Source organism: Tupaia chinensis, unplaced genomic scaffold (assembly GCF_000334495.1).
Source record: "Tupaia chinensis unplaced genomic scaffold, TupChi_1.0 Scaffold000042_1, whole genome shotgun sequence".
Lineage (NCBI taxonomy): Eukaryota > Metazoa > Chordata > Mammalia > Scandentia > Tupaiidae > Tupaia > Tupaia belangeri.
Window position 1 is genome coordinate 3578156 of NW_006159497.1, and position 18850 is coordinate 3597005.

The 18850-nt window shown below is 53.6% G+C and overlaps 1 protein-coding gene across 1 annotated transcript in view; it reads left to right on the forward strand.

The window, feature by feature from the left end:
• The window catches only part of LOC102498536 (ectonucleotide pyrophosphatase/phosphodiesterase family member 7-like), a 53508-nt gene extending 36216 nt beyond the window's left edge, over positions 1–17292 (forward strand). The window contains exons 3-6 of the mRNA XM_006140715.1: positions 10519–11145; positions 12514–12751; positions 13818–13941; positions 17071–17292. Of these exons, the coding sequence (XP_006140777.1) occupies positions 10519–11145; positions 12514–12751; positions 13818–13941; positions 17071–17125 (1044 nt within the window). The 3' untranslated portion in view covers positions 17126–17292. The remainder of the gene's footprint in view (positions 1–10518; positions 11146–12513; positions 12752–13817; positions 13942–17070) is intronic.
• Positions 17293–18850: the final 1558 nt, after the last annotated feature.

Genomic DNA, 18850 nt, shown 5'->3' on the forward strand with positions numbered 1-18850 from the left:
TGCGGCCCCTCACCGGCAGGTGCTCTCCTGGGGCCACTTAGCAGGACGCGCGTTCGCGGGTGTGACTATTGGATGCGGCTCTCTCCCATTGGACTCGGGCTTCAGGCAGGGCAGAAAACTGCTCCTCTTTCTGTTACGGTTTGTTCCATTCTGTCCCGTCCCGTCCAGTTCCCACTGTCTCCCAGCACAGGTCAGGGGCAGGAGGGCGAATGAATCTTCTGCCGCCTCCCAATACTCCCCGCGGGACTCCCGCTCACTCTCCTCCAACCCCGAGCCCTGCCCCAGGACAGAGCCCTGCCCCTCTGGCTCTGCGCAACCCCTCTGAGACCCAACTCCCCCCGGGGGGTGCCTGGCCTTCCTGTCACCCTCAACACCAGCAGCGAAGTGGGGCTCTTTCCGGGCAGGACGAAGGCGGCTGGAGCCGTGTGAAGCCACCCCGAGACGGTCTCCCCACTTTAACTGAACTGCTTTGACTGGAAGTTCCTGTGACTCCCCCTTCACAGCCTAGGCAGGACAGGAAGCGACACCTTTCAAGGTCCTCCCACACACCCTGCCCTGCCAGCCATGGCACCCCACTGGTCACTGGGGCCAGCTGGGCAGGCGGTGCTCACCTCTGCTGCTCCCAGGGAGGAGGGGGCCAGGTCAGCGAGAACAAGCAGGCCGCCAGGCCAACTGCACCAGGAGTGTAGACAGAGTGTGGGTCGGAGCTGCCCCAGTGGGGCCCTCTCAGAATCGGGTCCCACGTGCCCCCGCACCCGCCTCCTCGCCACACTGCGTGCAATTCTTAAGCTTCTTCTTTGTGTTGTTTTATTAAGTTTATTCATTTCTTCCATGAGCGAGAGGCAGAGAGCACCCCCAGCAGGCCTCAGCACTCCGGCCCCCTCCGGCTCTGGCCCAACCCAGAGCATGGGCACGCGTGTGCCTGGCACACACAGGGAGGTCTCTGGACTCGAACCAGCAACCTTCCCATGATGGTCAGCCTCACAGCACGTCGTATTTCACCACCACACCACCATCTAGCCTCCTAGGCTTTCCATTTATTGCACACCATGGCCCCTAGGGCTGAAGGGCCAAATGGAACTGGTTTTCTTCTTCACTTGAGGGAAGAGAGATAAAGATAGGAATCGTATTGCTGGAAGAAAGCAGAGGGTTGCGGGGATTGGTTTTCTGTTTAAAACGAATGATGGCAAGTGCACACGCCGAGTGTGCAGGGCTGGGACTGTCACAGGTCTGTCAGCTGGGCGCGGAGGGGTCACCACTCCGGAGGGGAGGGCGGGCCTCTCCGAATACCGGCTTTCTAAACTTGCACTCAACGTGGGAATCAGGGACTTCCCGAAACACCTAGTAAAGGCAGGTCCCATGTTCAAATTTAGGCATTCCTTGTTTCAAGTCTAGTCTTTTTTCCTTTTCTTTTTTTTTTTTTTTAAGTTTTTGTGTGTTTTTAAGACCTTTGCTATAGGGCTTGCGTGCTCAATGGAGAGAGGCAGAGCGCGAGAGAGATGAGAAAACGCCCCAGGAAGGATGACCACGCCACAGGAGCGTCCCCACGCTCCTCTTGGGACTTGGGGCTCACATGCACATGTGCCTGGCACGTTTTTCAAGCCCCAGGTCTAGGATTCGAACCACACAGTTGGCTATGTGGGATCCAGAGCCTTAACCACCAGGCCACCTGCTAGCCCCTGGCCCTTTTTCTAAAAGTCTCAGGGACTAGAGAAGGTAATCAGTAACCGGCCATGGGGACAGAGCTCCAAGGCCTGGCTGGAAGTCAGCACGGGGGGACTAGTGTAGGTGTGACTAGCAGCGGGGAACTGGGTGGCACTACCTCGGGCACGGAGGTGCTGCCTGTAGGAAAGGGCTGGGGACGTGTGTTCCGCACCACTCCGAGTCCTGTGCTGCACGGTGCTGACTCCCCTGGGCGGGGATCGGTGAATCTTTTCTTCCAGGGCTCCCAGCGCTCCTCCCCGCCCACTTCCCTTTCCCAGGGCTGGACACGTCCGTCCGGGCAAGCTCGCCCTGCAGGCTTCTCATGTCTTTCCTTCCAGAACCAGCCCCTGGCTCCCCTGTGGAACCCACACAAACCCGGGCTGCGCAGGCCCCACCCTCTGCACAAGAGTGAATGCAAAGAAAGGCAGAATCTAAGGGGAAACAGCATAATCAAAAGCAATTCAAATAATCAGTCGACCCGACTCCGCCTCAGCTCTTACATACGCCAGCTTACCCTCTCCAGACTCCATCCTCTTTCCGCTTTGCCCCCTGCCTGGATCCTTCCAGAAGGAAAGCCCAGCTGGCAGGCAAGACTCCATGCAGACTGCAAACATCCCTACGTCACCGACCACCCAGAGACGCCCCCGAGCTCCTCCCTGTGGAATCACGCAGCCTGCGCCCTCAAAGCCAGCCACGCCCCAGGAACGCGTTCCGAGCTGACCTATTGACCCCCTTCATCCCCTAGGTCGCTGGATTGAAGACCACGGAGTCATTCACAACATGATGTTCAACACAGAGACGGGCCTGAAGTACTCCTTCAAGACCACGCAGAACAAGACCGAGTGGTGGGACAATGGCGTGCTCCCGCTCTGGATCACGGCCCAGAGACAGGTACGTGGGGACCCCGGGTGGGCATCCGAGGCTGTGACCTCTGTTCGTAGGCATGCGGGAGGCAGAAGAGCACGTCACAAAACCTCGCTAAGCACCTTCTCCCCCAGACCCTGGAGCAGGACCCCTGGGCTCCCTCCCTCCCCAGCTGGGCAACCTCAGGCCATAATATACCCTCAGGGCCTGGGTTGCCCCATTTGTAAACTGAAGATTGTCACAACCCCTGCTTCAGAGGGTCATTGGGAGGATTAAGTGGGAAAATGCGTGTCAGATGTTTAGAACTAACCGCTTTTTTAAAGCCCACCATCCTTGGGACCAGCATGGACTTCCACATAATCAACTGCAGTTTAAGTCCCAGACCCAGTGCCTTAAAACTCATGCCAGGTGTGTGTGCATGCGTGCCCAAGATCCCGAGAGGAGAATGGAGGAGAGGAGAATGGAGGAGAAGGGATGGCCATCCTTCCTAGGGGGTGGCTTCTTGCTTCTGTCGCGCGCTCTCTCTCTTTCTGGTGAGCGCACTTGCTCAACAGCAGAAATCTCTAAAAGAAGTCCACCGCTCTCATCGGTGAAAGCCAAGCCATGTTCTCTGGTCCCTGCACTGCGAGCTGAGGCAATCCAATTAAACAGCTGGTGAAGGCGGGCATGCGCCGAGTGCAGGTGCCACCCCTCCGACTGGACAGCCCTAGAAGCAGACAGCGGGGTGCTGGTGACCCTACTCTGCCCTGGCTTGATTTTCACCCCTAAGTTTGGGGCTCTCGACTCTTTCTTCTCTGCCACATTTTTTCATTTTCAGGCTGAGACCATGCAAATCAATTCTGTTTTCCCAAGAGAATGACATGCATGACATTTGCTTACTATAAGCCAGTCACTCACTTAAGTGCTTTACATATATTAATTTCCAACAACTCTGAGGTAAACGCTGTGATCATGCCCACTTCAGAGATGGGGACACTGGGCAGGGTGGTGCCGTAACCTCCACGTCACACAGCCAGCGACAAGCTGTGATTTGAACTCACTAAGCAACCTGCACCTCGTTTTTATTTTCCCTATAGGACACATGCTTGTCAGGGGAGGAGGGTGAAAAATCACATATACACACCCCCCAGGTGATTTCACCCCACCTCCTGGCCACAGCTCAGTCCCTTCTCCTCCATCCCCCGATCTCGGGAGTAGGGGCATGCACACCCAGTCCCCCGCATGTTTCTCAAGCCACCAGGTCCAGGACTTGAATCACAGTTGGCCACGTGGGATCTAGCCACCTTCACCACCACCCCACCAGCTGGCCCCGACTTCCAATGCTTAATGATGACAACTTTTTTTTTTTGTGGCCAAAACACTTAGGCCCAGGTTTCACGGTGAGGCTTCCAGCTGCCTCACTGCTAAGGAGGTCTGGGCATCTCCCCTACTTCACAATCCATGCCAGGGCCCTCTGCTCACCTGCGGTGGCATCTGCTCACCACACAGGGCCTCTGGTGGCACTCCCGTCACTCCCTTATTCAGGGTTCTTGTCCCGCTGCTGATTATTTGCAGGACTTTGTTTTCTTCTCGATTCATAAGCAGGGTGTTCCTCTAGGAGGATTTGTGAGTGGCTGTGGAGGAGCTGCAGGGCCAGGTGACTGATGACACGCACTGTCAAATTGTTGTGTCGGTCATCAGCAGCTCCTGTCACAGGGCAGGGCCACCAGCTGTGGTGGACACCGTTGCAATCACAGCAAACCCATGGCCTCAGGTCAGCTCCCAGGAACAGTGTTCAGCTGGCTCCGGGCAGAACTGCGGGAGGGGAGCCTGCCCTCTGTCACCTGCCTTCTCTGTCCCGAGCCTCTTCCAGGCAGCCTGTGTGGAGACTGACACATCGACCTTTAATATGGCTGAAACGTTTGTTTCCCTTCAATGGCAGAGCACAACAGGAGACCTGACATGCCCTGGCAGGTGCCGCTTAAAAGATGGGATTCCCAGGAGCCTTTGCACCGTAACTCACAGCCCACCTTCCAGCAGGGCTTCTCTAATGGTCAAGGCATAAAGGGAGAGGGTCCGCTGGGTGCAGGCCTGGTTCTGAGTGTCCCCGATAATGAATAGCTGAGGTGCGTCCAAGATCACAAGTCCTAGTTCTCAGGGCAAGCAGGCAGCCATGACCAGGAAATCACACCACTCTCCAAGAGCAATCAAGGGTGTTAAAGAGTGACCCAGGGACTAGCAGTTAGCGTAATGGCTATGTCGCTAGACTCTCACGTAGTCGACCGCGGTTCAAGTCCTGGACCCGGTGGCTTAAACTCACACCAGGCGCGTGTGCGTGCATGTCCAAGATCCCAAGAGGAGAATGAAGGAGAAGGGATTGCAGCATGGCCATTCCCCCTGGGGGGTGATTTCTCGCTTTCTGTCTCTCTGTCTCTCTCTCTGTCTGTCTGGCAAGCGCACACACCCTATAGCAAAAACCTCTCCAAAAGAAAAGAGTGACCCAGCAGGGGATGGCCTGAATGAGGTCCCCATGGCAACAAGGATCTCTAGCAAGGCTGGTTAGGCCACTCTAGGAGGGGACTTGGGGGGAGGATGTGGGGACAGCTGTGGCTCTTGGTGTAAGCCGAGTCTCCTAGGAAAGAGCTTCCAGGGGACAGGACGGTGGTACAGGGTAAAACGAGACTCTCTGGGAGGCCGGCCCACAGGGAAGACCCCAGGTTCACCTCCGGACGCTCCCTGAGTTCCCAGGCATGCATGTGCCCATGATCTGGGGCTGGCTGAAGCTGGGTGTGGATTGTGGCAACCAGACCCCATTAGGGGATTACCTCTCTATCTCTGTCCTTCTCACTCATGGAAGAAGTAAATTAATAAGCTTTTTTAAAAATTAAAAGCAGTAAAGAAAAGAAAATCGCTTCCAAAATTTGGGGAGTTGTAGGATGAGGCCAGCAACTTCTGCCCTAAGAGATCAGTGACAGGTAACGGGATGGCACCCCCGGTGTTGGCCCCGGCTGGTCCTTATTGAAGGCTCTGAGAATAACATGGCGGACTCCAGAGGCGGGGGAGAACAGCGACCCTCGTAGTCAGTGACTCCTGGAGTCAAGGGAGACACTCGAACTGACCTAGACTTCTGAGTGTCAGATATGTCCACAGAGCCCGTTTCTTCCCACCAGCCCCTAGAACAACTAGCTCGCCCCGTTCCCTACCACACAGCCTTCCCACCAAAGCACAACCGTGGGGGGCTGTTCATGGGCCTCCCCAGAACACGTGTGCCTATGACATGAACCCCATCACCCAAAAGAAGAGACAAGGTGCAAAGCCACGTGAGACATGTCCTGGAATGATCAGTCCTGAAGACTTAGGTGGACTCTACACAACCCAGGAGTCAGGCCCTGCCTGTGAGAGGCACCGACCCGTTTTCAAGAAGCAACTTAAGAGTAATAGCCACACTGAGGCGACTTACACTAAGGGAGAATAATGAGCCTAATAAAACTAGCGATTTTCCAACTGCTATTGCTGCTGGAAACACTGATTATGCTAATTAAAGGGTAGAATAGTAAATACCCACTCTTTTGCATCCAATTAAGTGCTCAGATTATTTCTCAGAAGTATTTGTTGAAAATAGCACTTTTGATTATCGCAGGTCCCAAGTAAACAGAGTCAAGTGTGGTGTGTGTGTGTGTGTGTGTGTGTGCACATGCACAAGTTGTACGTGCCTTTCTCTCTGGAGCTCATTCCACAGGGCAGCACAGCTAGTGGAACTCCTAGGAAACCAGAGAAAAACCATAATTCCCTAAGACTGCAGCTTGAAATATCTTTGGAGAAAGTGTGTGTTGAGAACACAGCACTAGGAAACAATTCCAGGGGCCAGACAGGTGCAGCGATGCTGTGAGACTGACACATGGGAAGGTCGCAGGTTCATACCCAGAGACCACCCTGAACACTGCAGGCAGCACATCCCCGTGACCCAGGCTGGCCCCGGGGGGGGGGGGGGTCATGGCCTGAGGACCCTGCTGGGAGCCCTGTCTCTCCCTCTGTCTCTCGCTCACTCGCTTGCTCTCTCATGGAAGAGCTAAATTAATAAACTTGAGGGGGGGAAAGCAAACAATTTCCCGTTGAGAACATCTGCAATTTAACGTGCACACCCCAGGAGCTGAGCCAGATAGTCCAAGCTGCCTAATAAAGTCAGAGCAGAGTTAGCTGATTCTAAACAATAAAATAGCCGGTCCGACGGTGCTCTACAAAATGTTAGCAGCTTCATCCTTCTAATCAATTCCTATTTCAGAGCAAAGTCAATTTATACATAAGTTAAACAAAGCACCATCACCTAAAACTGAGAATTACGTCTAATGCCAATCAGAAATGCAATAAATAAATATTAGAGGATTTGCAAGTTTAAGCAACCATAGAAATTCTATTATCATGGCAGAAAATGGTTTACCTGTGGAGGTTACAAATAAGATGCCGAAACCCAAAGAGAATTTCTGTACTATGTCCATCAGCTCATCAGGAGTGAGAACAGGATGAGGTTTTTCACCCACAGAAGGAAGGGGGAGTCATACATGCATTCACTGAACTTGTTTTCCATCAATGGTGAGCATCTGCCCTGAGCTCGATCCCAGGAAAATGGTGGTCGACCAGAGAGACACGGCCCCGGTCTCCTAGAGCTCACCTTCTGGGGGAGAGAAACAGTACCTAAGTAAACAGATTACGGTCATCTCATGTTGGAGGAAGTGCTTTAGAGAAAATAAAACTGGACTGCGTAATGGAAAATGCCTGCTGGGGAGGGGGCAGGGGACATGACCTCGCCTACCTATAGGCAGCAGAGCTCCTGGGTTCTTTCAAAGCACATCATATTAAGGCCTCTGTCTTAGGTCAAGTGCCCCCAAAGCAGAGCCTGAGGCAGGGATTTGGTGCACGGCATCTCCTGAGCGAGAGCTCTCAGGAGATGGGAGTGGGGAAGACGGGACAGGGCCGGGAAGGAGCTAAGTGAGATGCAGTCCCAGCTGGAGATGAACACTAGTCTGTGCCACCACCATACCCCACCCTAAGGCCAGGGAGCTAGTCTTTTGTCCTCCTGTGTCATTTGGTGACTGGTCAGGGCTGCTGCAGGGGGAGGAACAACGTGTCCCAACGCATGGCAGGTGAGGCCAGATTTGGCCAATTGCTGAGGGTAGTTCCCAGAGCAGGCGGCTGGGGTCTCTGCGGCCATCCTCACATGTCCCGGCCCGCGGGACAGTTGAACAGGTTCCTTGGGGGAGGGAGTGAGAGATGGGACAAAAACACGCACACACACTACCAGGTGCTGGTCAAGTCTCCCGTCTACTTCCGTTTATTGAGGAGAAATGGCGAGTTACATACAGCTGGTGGGCACCAACTGGTTGCCCGAAATGCAAATGAGATAGAACAGCATGAACCAATCATTGATGTGGGGGGATCTCTCCCGTTGCCTAGAAACCCAACCACTTCCGGGGAGAATGGTTGGTCACATGATTTCTGAGAGCTGGTTTGCTCAGTGAGGAAGTGAAGCCTAATGGTTTCCAAGATGGTGGATAGCAAGATGGCTTCCGTATGCAGTGCTCGCCACACTCACAGAAGTGGGGTGAGTAGGGATCTGCGTTCCTTCTTCCTTCTCTCAGATGCCGTGGGAAGGCTCAATGTGGCCTTCTTAGACTCTGTTGCTTATTTTTTGACCAAATAGACACAACCCAGGAGCCATCATCCCACCCTTCTCCCGAGTCACCTATTCTCCATACCAAATTACCAAAAGCACCCTTAGGTTCTCCTAAAGCCACCAGAATTCTGGCTTGTGTGACCATATCACACGATAGCCCTCCAAGTGAGAGCTCTGCGGGGACAAAGGGAACTTTTGCTTCTCAAATCATTAGTCCCTTCGTCACTGAACCAAAACCCACCAAGCCGTTGAGGAGCTGCTTGGCAGCCACGTAACTAACAAGAGGTCTCCATCTCCCTGTCGACTCGGTGGTGAGAACACTTACGATTCTCTTGCTTCTCTTACCAAGCTTTACCAACAACCACCCACCACCTCGCTGCTGGGCAACGTTCCCATGACAGCGCCGTCATTTTGTGAGCACAGCCTCATTTCCAGCGTGAGGACTCCGCCCTGCTCACTGTAAAACCTGAGCCCCTCCCCTTGTGCCTCGCCTCCCCTAGCGCCCCCTCGCCCCCTCACTGCGGACTCTCTGCGGCCCCAGCAGGCGGGGGCAGGCTCGCAGTCTGTGGTCCACTTTCTCATGCACGCCCACCCCCTTCCCTGGTTCACCCCTCTAGGGGAGGAGAGAGAAGAGAGGCCATCTCTCTCTCCAGGACAAGGAAAAGCTAAGCTCCCTGAGCTCTCCCTCGTGTGCCCACGTGCCCTCAGCCTCACAGACACCCCACGAGGCAGGTACATCACCCCGTTTTACAGAGGAGGAGACTGAGGTGGGGAGCAGTTAGGTAACACACAGCACACGGGGAGAAAGCTACAGCCAGAAGGGCCGGCCTCAGTAAAAGCACACTTTTCCTCACCGTATCCCTCTGCCTCTGGGGAGGTGTGTCAAGCCCAGCTGCTGAGCAGATGTCTATACAGAAGATAAGATGTCAGTACCCCTTTCTCACAAACACCCCAACATTTTACAAGGATGGGGACAGGTAGGGCAGCCTCTCCTTCCTAACCGTCCCAGCAGAAGGCCCAAGGCAGCAGCTCACTGGCTTGGAACACGGGCCCGAGGCTGAATCAGTCGCCATGGCCAAGGATGCAGTGCCCTCTGACTGGCCAGCCTAGAGCCACAACCCTCCTCTGAACCCTGAGGTGAAGTTAACACATCCCAAACCAGGCAGGGACCAGGCTCCAGGGGAAGTCAGCGTGCACGGACCCGGCAGAGCTGGGAGGCGGCCTGGGCACTGGGCAGGCAAACGCACCAGGAGAGCTGTGGTGGCTTGGCCTTGCTGGGAGCAAATGAGACAGTGCCCACAACAAGCCCAAACGCAATGCCCAGTGCTTTATCTCCAAGTTACCTGCTTTAATCCTCACAAAGACCCTATTAACTTTTGGCATTTTACAGGTAGACACGCTGAGGCACTACGAAATTGTAAAACTTACCACACCATCAGTGCAGAAGTACTATTTCCCTCTAGAGCATGTGCGAGGGAGAGGGGAGTGAGAGGGGAGCCCCCTGCCCAGGGGCCGGCCATGCTGTGGTCCTCCTCTAGCCCTCTAGCCCCGCAGCCATGGGGTCTTGGGCACTCACGTGCATCCCCAGCAAGCTGTTCAGGCCATCCAGCGTGGGGATTCAAACCACAGCTGCCATGTGGGATCAGCTTCCCTTGAGCAGGGCTTTACCCCCGGACCAGGCAGCCAGCTGGTCCATTTCCCTGTGCTGTAATGACCTTCTCTTTCTCTTTTCTCATTTCGTGCTCTCTGAAGTTGAGCCCACTCCCAGCCCTGCAGTGCCGCGAGCCAGTGGTGGCACTGTTAGCTCACACAGTGCCGGCGCCCCTCCCAGTTCCAGGGCTTTAGATGCTGAGTTCCTGGGAAGCCAGGAAGCCAGTCCAACTGGATCTGCCCCAAAGCCCACACACTGGTTCACACCTCTGGGCTGGGGTGGGGAGGTCAGTAAGTTGAACTTGGCTTATCTTTGCTTATTTTAAGAAAGGTGTGAAGGGACCAGCTGGTGGCACGATGGTTAAGGCATGGGGTCCCATATTACGAGCTGCCAGACCTGGCAGCTTGAAAAACACTCCAGGTACATGTGTGTGCATGTCTAAAATCCCGAGAGGAGAATGGAAGGGACAGGACTGCAGCATGGCTATCCCCTTGGGGGATGCTTTCTTGTTTTCTCTCTCTCTCTCTCTCTGGAAGCATGTACCCTATGAAAAACTAAAAAAAAAAAAAAAAAAAACACTAAATAAATAAATAAAAACCAGACAGATGTGAGAAATAGCACTAATAGAATTTTCTTCTTGCCCTTGCAGGGGAGGAAAACAGCGTCCTTCCACTACCCAGGGGGAGGAGGCAGATACAAGGGGGAGGTCGTCCAGAGGTCCCTCGTGGAGTCCTACCTGCACCCAAACGGCAACGAGACCGAGTGGAGGGAGAACATCGACACCGTCATGAGCTGGTTCACCGAGGAAGACTTTGACTTCGTGACTCTGTACTACGGGGAGCCCGACAGCACGGGACACAGATTCGGACCCGAGACCGAGAACAGAAAGGTGATGATTCAGCAAATCGACAGGACGATCGGGTACCTGCTGGAAGCCATGGAGAGGCACAGCCTGTCGGGGCGCCTCAATGTCATCATCACATCAGACCACGGCATGACCACGGTGAAGAAGCAGCCCGACGTCACCGAGATCCTCTTAACAAACTACATCAAGTTCAGAGACTTGGTCAAGTTTGATATCGTGGACTACGGCGGCTTCGGGATGCTGCTGCCCAAACCCGGGCAAGAGGAAGCCGTCTACCAGGCGCTGAAGGACGCGCACCCCCACCTCCACGTCTACAAGAAGGAGGGCTTTCCCGAGCGCTTCCACTTCGCGAAGCACGAGCGTGTCCTGCCCATTGTGATGTACGCCGACCCTGGCTACAACATTAACGGGGTAAGTCATCCTAACTGAAGGAAGTCCCCTTAGATCCGGAGACAACCACGGAGAAGGGCGGCTCAGAAACATTAAAACCCCAGTTGGTGGGCACGGAGCTGCGACTCGCTGGCTCCTCCTCGTTCCCCACCCCACTTCCCACCCCACCAGCACTGCTCCGCCTCCCCATCACGGATAACCACCCGCACCGCTAGTCAGCAAGGTCGTGCCCCACACTTCACTAACAACATAGCGTGAGCTACTACAGTGTTCTCTTCCCAACACCCCTCTAAAACAGATGCTCTTCATGTCTTCATTTCAATGAAGAAGAAACCAAAGCCGAGGGAAGAGTGACTTCAGATTAGAAATGCAAGGCTGAGGTGTGACCCAAGCCCGCGTGCTTGATCTGTGAATAGTACTTCACGGATCGCCAGGAGAGTCACCCCAATCCGCCCCACTGGTTCTCATTTGCCCACATCAAAACAGTACGCAGGCCTGTCCACACGGAATTTACACGCAAGCGCTCCAAGCAGCATTATTCATAATAGCCAAAAGTTGGAAAACCCAAATGTCCACCAGCAGGTGATTGGGTAAACAAATATGGTCTATCCATAGACAAAGTATCACACAGCCAAAAAAATAAAATAAAATAGAAAATTAAAACAACGAAGCACTGCAACATGGGTAAACCCTGAAAACATTCTGCTGAGTGAAGGGGCACACACAGAGAGGCCGTGTAATGGGTGACTCTGTGTCTGTGCAGTACCCAGAACGGACGAATCCACGGGGACAGAAAGCAGAGGGGTTGGGCCGGGGAGAGGCGGGGCGATGACGGGTGACCGCTAATGGGACAGGGTTTTCAGGGTCATGGAAACGTTCTACCACGGAGAGATGAGGGCTGTGCAGGGCCGTGAGGACCACAGAGTCCTGCACTTACAGGTGTGACAGTGATACGGGAGCTGTACCCCAATACAACTGCTAAAACAAAAAACAAACAGTTGGTCCGGCCACTGCATGGTGACTGAGGCTTAGGTTCGGTTCCAGGTCCCACCTAAACAGACTGGGCGAGGTGTCACAGGCCTGTGGGCCCAGCTAAGCGGAGCAAGAGTCATGACATGGCGAGATCTAGTCAAAAGCATTTTTCTCCCTCTCTCACATATAAAACTAAAATAAGAGCCAAAGCTCCAGAGCACGGAGGCTGTACATGAGGAGCCGGAATCCACATGGTCACCGCAGAGTCTATCCCAGTCCTGCAGCTTGAGAAACATGCCGTGTGCGTGTGTGTGCGTGTATACCCCAAGTCCTGGCAGGTTGAGGAGAGGGAAATTAACCAAGAGACAGTTTCTTTCCGGGGACTGGAAGCTAATGGCTTTTTAAATGATTTTCCAGCGACTTATCATTTATATCAACAAAGGCGACCATAGCTTTGACAACGTCCACATGGACATGAAGACCATCTTCAGAGCCTTTGGGCCCGATTTCAAGAAGAATCACCTGGCTGAGCCTTTCGACAGCATCCACATCTACCCGCTGATGTGCAAGCTCCTGGGGGTGACCCCCGAGCCTCACAACGGGTCCCTAGCGGTCACCCAGGAAATGCTCGTGGACACGCACGCCCAGCAGCCAGGTGAGACACACCCGGCTTCCGTTCCAGGAGAATGGTGACCTGGTCGTGCTCTGTCCCGAGAGGAAAGGACAAAAAGGGCCTCCTGAAAGGGAAAGACCAGGCAGGTCACTGTGTTCCAGCAGCGTTGGAGCAAGGTAACAACAGCCCTGGCAGAGACGAGAGGGGCGCCCTCAACTTGCTGGTAACCTTTGGGCTGTGCCTTTGGGCTGCAGAAGGTGCTCACAGAGAAAGCCAGGCTGGAGACCTCAGGAAATGGCATAGAGCTGTCCCCAGGCTGCCCTTCTAGAAAGTCAGCCTCCCTTCAATAGCATGGAAGCACTGGGACCTCACAGCCCCAGCCATTGCTGAAAAGAGCGGGGAGGGTGTGAGCCAAGGGGCTGGTCATGAAGACTTCAAAGCCTCTACCTGGATGGCCCAGAGCAGGGAATGGCACTGGACAGCTCCTCTTTAGCAAGTCGTTTACAGACACTGTCCATGTTTCCTTCTGCCAAGAGAGATTACCCACTGTCCAGTGACTTACTGAGAGTTTAGAGAATTCCACTCAAAGAGAGTATTCCCTTTCTCCTCTAAGCCACTGCCCACGGTCCTCCTGCGAATTCATAGCAAGCAACTACTCTGTAGAAAACCAATTAAAGGAAGGACCAATTCATCATATTATTGAGGATTTTTTTCCTTTTAAGCTTTGGCATTTTGTGACAACTATTTAGCTCCTCCCCCCTTGCCACCCCACTGGAAGCCAGGGTAAGGTGCTTCCTGTCAATTCCTGAGAAGCAGAACCTCCCACAAACGGATGTTCAGAGAATTGGCTTGTAGCAAATCGGTCATTTGGCAAAGTGGTTATTAGACAAATGGGTCATTTGGCGAAGAGGTCATTTAGTAAATCAGCTTTCAACGACTGGCCCTGTGAGGTTTCTCAGCAGCAAGCACTTTCTCCGGTTAAATGTACATTTCATTTCCATAATTAATATTCACTAGCGTCTGGATAGGAGACTTTCCAGGGACCCCGGAGCAGCCAGAACAGCCTCTTAATAATCGGACAATTAAAAACCCTCTGATCTTTTAACAGGATCAGAGACACGGAGGGCGGCTGTGCTCCAGAACACGGCGATCGGACTCGGTGTTGTCACAGGCGTTCTTGCAGTACTGTCTGTCGCTACTGTGACGCACACGCTCATTCGTCGGAAAAAGAAGTGAGTAGTGTCTGAAAAGAAGTGAGTAGTGTCTGAAAAGAAGTGAGTAGTGTCTGGTTGTCGGGGATTAATCATCAGACATTGTAATTACCATTTCAACCCCTCCTGCACACCTCGTGAGCCCCAGCAACCAGGGCCGGCCTCAAGGGGGCAGCCTGGGCAGCCTCAGGGCCCGGGGCTCAGGAGAGCCTCTGTGCGGTTCAAAAACCTGCTGTTGGGACCAACAGTTGGCATAATGGTTATGTCACTGGGCCCCCATGTAGTTGACTGCGGTTTGAGTTCCAGACCCGGTGGCTTAAATTCATGCTGGGTGTGTGTGTATGTGCGTGCCCACGATCCCGAGAGTGAAATGGAGGAGAAGGGATGGTGGTGTGGCCATCCCCCCTGGGGGGTGATTTCTTGCTTTCTGTCCCTCTGTTATAGTTAAGAAAAAAAAAAAAAAAACCTGCTGCCAGGTCCCAAAAACCTTGGTTCTGTTTAATTCACGGTAGAGCGTGTGTGCATGAACGAGAGGGAGGGACGGAGGGGCACCCCCCACAGGGTCTGGTCTGGCGCAGTGACCCCAGTCGTCCCCCGCCCCTTGGATCTCAGCACTCATGTGTGCCCAGTCTCTCAAGCTAACCGAGCTGGGGTCTGAGCTGCGGACACCATGTGGGATCCGATTCTCTTAAACAGCGCATTACCCCTGCACCATGGGGCCAGCCCAAATCCCTGACTTTAAAACAAGGGCCATGAATTTCATTCGCACTGGGCCCCAGGAATTAACCGTGCCGTCAGCTGTGCTAGTCATTTCCCAGGTGCCCAGCAACAAAGGACCACAGACAAGGCAGCTTAAAACAGCAGCAGTGCGCCCCTCACAGACCCGGACACTCGAGGCCCGAAGTCCGGTGTGGGCAGAGCAAGGCAGCTTAAAACAGCAGCAGTGCGCCCCTCGCAGACCCGGACACTCGAGGACACCCTGCTTCCTCCAGCTCCGGTGGGCCAGGCACCCTCAGTGTTCTTTGCCTGTCCCGTGCCTCAGTCCCGCCTCTGCCCCATTGTCACAGGGCCATCATTTCCCTGCATCTCTGTGGTCACATGGCGATCCCCTAAGGTCACCAGTCATTGGATTTGCACCCCACCCCCCAATCCAGTCTGACTCACGTGAACTCCTCACATCGACAAAGACCCTATTTCCAAACAAGTCATGCTCCTAGGTCCTAGGGATTGGGACTCCTGGCTGATCTTTTTAGGGAATACAAATTTAACCCGTAGCGCTGGCCCTGCCACCCAGAGAAGCACACTATGGCCCTGGTTCGTCTCTTCCTACATCTCAATAGTTAACGCCTGAGGCTGAGCCCTCCATCTTCCTGACTCCGCCCAGCTCGGACTGTTCTGCTTTAACATGGCTTCCGTCTCAACACCATGTGGACCCCTGAGCGCTATAAACAGACTAAGCGAAGCTGGAACTTTACCTAACCTGAAACTCCATTAAAAAGCCCACATCTAATATAATTTATAGTTGAACTATAAAAATTTTCTGTAAGTTGAAACATGACCTATAAAGGTCTCTATACCCTGAGGCAAGATTTCAGAAAGAAATCAATTGGTCCTTTTCTACAGAAACCATTAGCCATAGGATAGAGAAAGGGAAAAAAACTTCAACATACTGATGGAACTGCCATGCCCACTGCATACTTCCTAAAAGGCAACCGTTCCATACGGTTAAAATGCATTAGGTTATTAATCTTTCTGTTATTAAAGGAAGCCCCTGGGACCAGCAGTTAGCGTAATGGCTATGTCGCTGGACTCCCACGTAGTCGACCGCGGTTCGTGTCCCGGACCCGTTGGCTTAAACTCACACCGGGTGCGTGTGCGTGCGTGCCCAAGATCCCAAGAGGAGAATGGAGGAGAAGGGATTGCAGCGTAGCCAACCCCCTTGGAGGTGATTTCTCGCTTTCTATCTCTCTGTCTCTCTCTGTGTGTCTGGCAAGCGCACGCGCCCTATAGCAAAAAAAAAAAAAAATCTTAAAAAAAAAAAAAAAAAAGAAAGCCCCAAGTCCGAGCCTAAATCTTTAAAGAGTTCATGCATATACACATCCCTTCTTGCAACTTCAGGGCCAGCGGGGCATCGCCACATCGCCACCACCTAGAATTTTTATTTTTGTTTTAAGCATCTGTTCTGATTGTCACCAACACCTGAACAGTCATACCTGTGAGGTCCATGAGACACTGGCAGCCCCTTCAGTGCCTGAATCTTTCCAGATGTTTGGCTTTTGCCCCTCCCAAGAACCCACACACCAAGACAGAGGTTTCTCTCTGTGCCAGTCAGTTCTGTGGCCATGCAGACTGGTTGCTCAATCTGCTTCCTGTCTATGGGCTGAGGTCAGGCTGGGCCAGCCAAGGTTTTTATTCATATATATATATAAATATATGAGAGATTCTATTCAGGGACCAGCAGTTGGCATAATGGCTATGTCGCTGGACTCCCATGTAGTTGACCACGGTTCAAGTCCTAGACCCAGTGGCTTAAACTCACACGGGGTGCCTGTGCGTGCGTGCCCTAGATCCTGAGAGGGGAATGGAGGAGAAGGGATTACAGCATGGCCATCCCCCCGGGGGGTGATTTCTCACTGTCTCTTTGTCTCTTTCTGTCTTTCTGGCGAGCACACACGCCTTATATATATATATATACACACATATATATATATATATATATATATATATATACACACACACACAAATCTCTCTCATACGTGTATACATGTATAGGGCACATGAACTCACCAGAGAGAGAGAGAGACAGCGAGAAATCACCCCCTGGAGGGAGAGCCACACTGCAGAACTTTCTCCTCCTCTTCTCGGGATCCTGCGCCCTGTGTGAGTTTTAGGCCGCCAGGTCCAGGACTGGACTCGAAACGCGGCTGACTATGCGGGAGTCTGGCAAGGTAGCTATTACGCCATCTGCTGGCCCCGGTTTACTTGTGCCTTAATGCCGCATCACACGGTCTGATCGCCGCGGTGTTGGCTGCACTGCCCTTTGCTCCCAGAGGAAAGGTAATTAAGAGCTATTGTACACGTTAACGAAAGCAGCCCCAGATTTGCACATCTCACAGGCCAGTTTCTATCGCTTTTCATTGTCTCCTGCAGGCAGAGAACTGATCAAAACAGCAACAGCAAGGCAGCGCCCCCGACCCAGCTCTGAACCCTGAGGCTTGGTGGCCAGACCCAGCCTTGGTTAACACGCATCGCATCCTGGTGCCCGGCTACCAAGGATACTGCGGCTGAGAAGGATTATGCAACATCTAGAACCCAGAAGCCATTAGTTCTGTGTGAAAACAGCAATAAACACAGCCCACCTCTTTATTTAAATCAACAGGGTTCAGGGAATAAAAGACAAACTTTTTAACACAGCCCACCTCTTTATTTAAATCAACAGCGTTCAGGGAATAAAAGACATAGTTTTCTGGTCAGATCCTGTGCTCACTTGGCTCTGGTGGAAGACTAACAGACGAGAATGGACTGTATTCAGTTAGAATTAATTCCCCTCTTCTCACAGCAGAGCAGGGCTCGAGTGGTTCTCATTTAAAGAGGTAATAAGATGTAATCTGCCTCCTCATCTATCTTCTACAAGTATATTTAACAAATTAGTTCTCAGGACTCTTCAAATGGCATTTCGGGAAAGACTCACTAAGGTAAACGGTTTAGATGCCGACCAAGTTCAGTTTCCGGGCGGCACCAACCGGCTTGCTAACCACCCTGTCCTTCACCTCAAGGCACAAGGCTGAATATTATAAAATAATTGTCTTCTCCTTTACCACCGTCTCGGGTCCCACCTGTATTGCACCACCCCCTCCACCACCGTCTCACCCAGGAGCCACCTCCTACCCTTCCTCTAGGTTCCTTCTCTGCAAGAGCAAACCCCTTCTGTCCGTTCTGTGCTCGCGGCCCGGCGGACCTGCCATTGGACTTTACCTGCGTAATTACTTCAGGGCTTACCTGCCCCACGAGGCCCTGGGCCCCAGAGAGCACGGACCGCACCCGGTCGTTCTGCTACATCTCTGGTACCTGCACAGTGCTAGGCACACAGGAGGTGCCTAATGAGCATGATGAACCGAAGCCTTGTTAGCGACAGACTTGAGAGCTGGGTGCTTTCTCCAGTTAGGTCCTAGAGGGGTGGGAGTTAGTGAAGAGGGGGGCTAGGATAAGGCCACCAGGATAAGGCCACCGGGACACGCTCACCCATATAGCTCCTGCAAAAGAGACGGTTCAGAGAGCTGAGAACAGCGAGAATGACCTGACCGGACGCTCATAGAGAGCCCTCACCGCCTCTCTTCTCTGTACCAAGCCCGGACTCCGCCCCGACCGAAACTCCGCACCACGGGCCCGGTCCCAGGCCCTGAACCTTAGCCCACCTTGAGGCCTCCGAAGTAACCACCGAACCAGAGGAGCGACACCTGGACCTTCTCCTCAAGCCCCGCCCCCAAGCACAAGCTCCACCCCCTGCTACTCACCGCCCCCGCGTCGGCCCCGCCTCCAAGTTTAAGCTCCACCCCTCTACTACTCACCGCCCGCACGCCCAATGTTGGCCACGCCCAATGTTGGCCCCGCCCAAGAACCGCCTCTCAGGACCCAAATACTTCTTGGCTCCGGCCCTAGACAGGATTCCTAAGCCCAGACCCCAAGGCAGCCCTGGCCCCGCCTCCCAGCTTCGGCCACGCCCTGGTCCCCGCCTCCTGAGCTCGCGCCCCGCCTCCTAGGGCCCGCGACCCGCAGCGGCCCCTCCCTAAGCTCCGCCTCCCAGAATCTCGAGCCCCAAGACTCAGCCCACGCCCCGCCCGGCCCCGGGTTCGTCCTTGGTCCAGCCTTAGCTCCTCCTTCTGAGCGCTCCGCCCGACTCCAAGCCCTGCCGCCATCCCCTCTCCAGAAC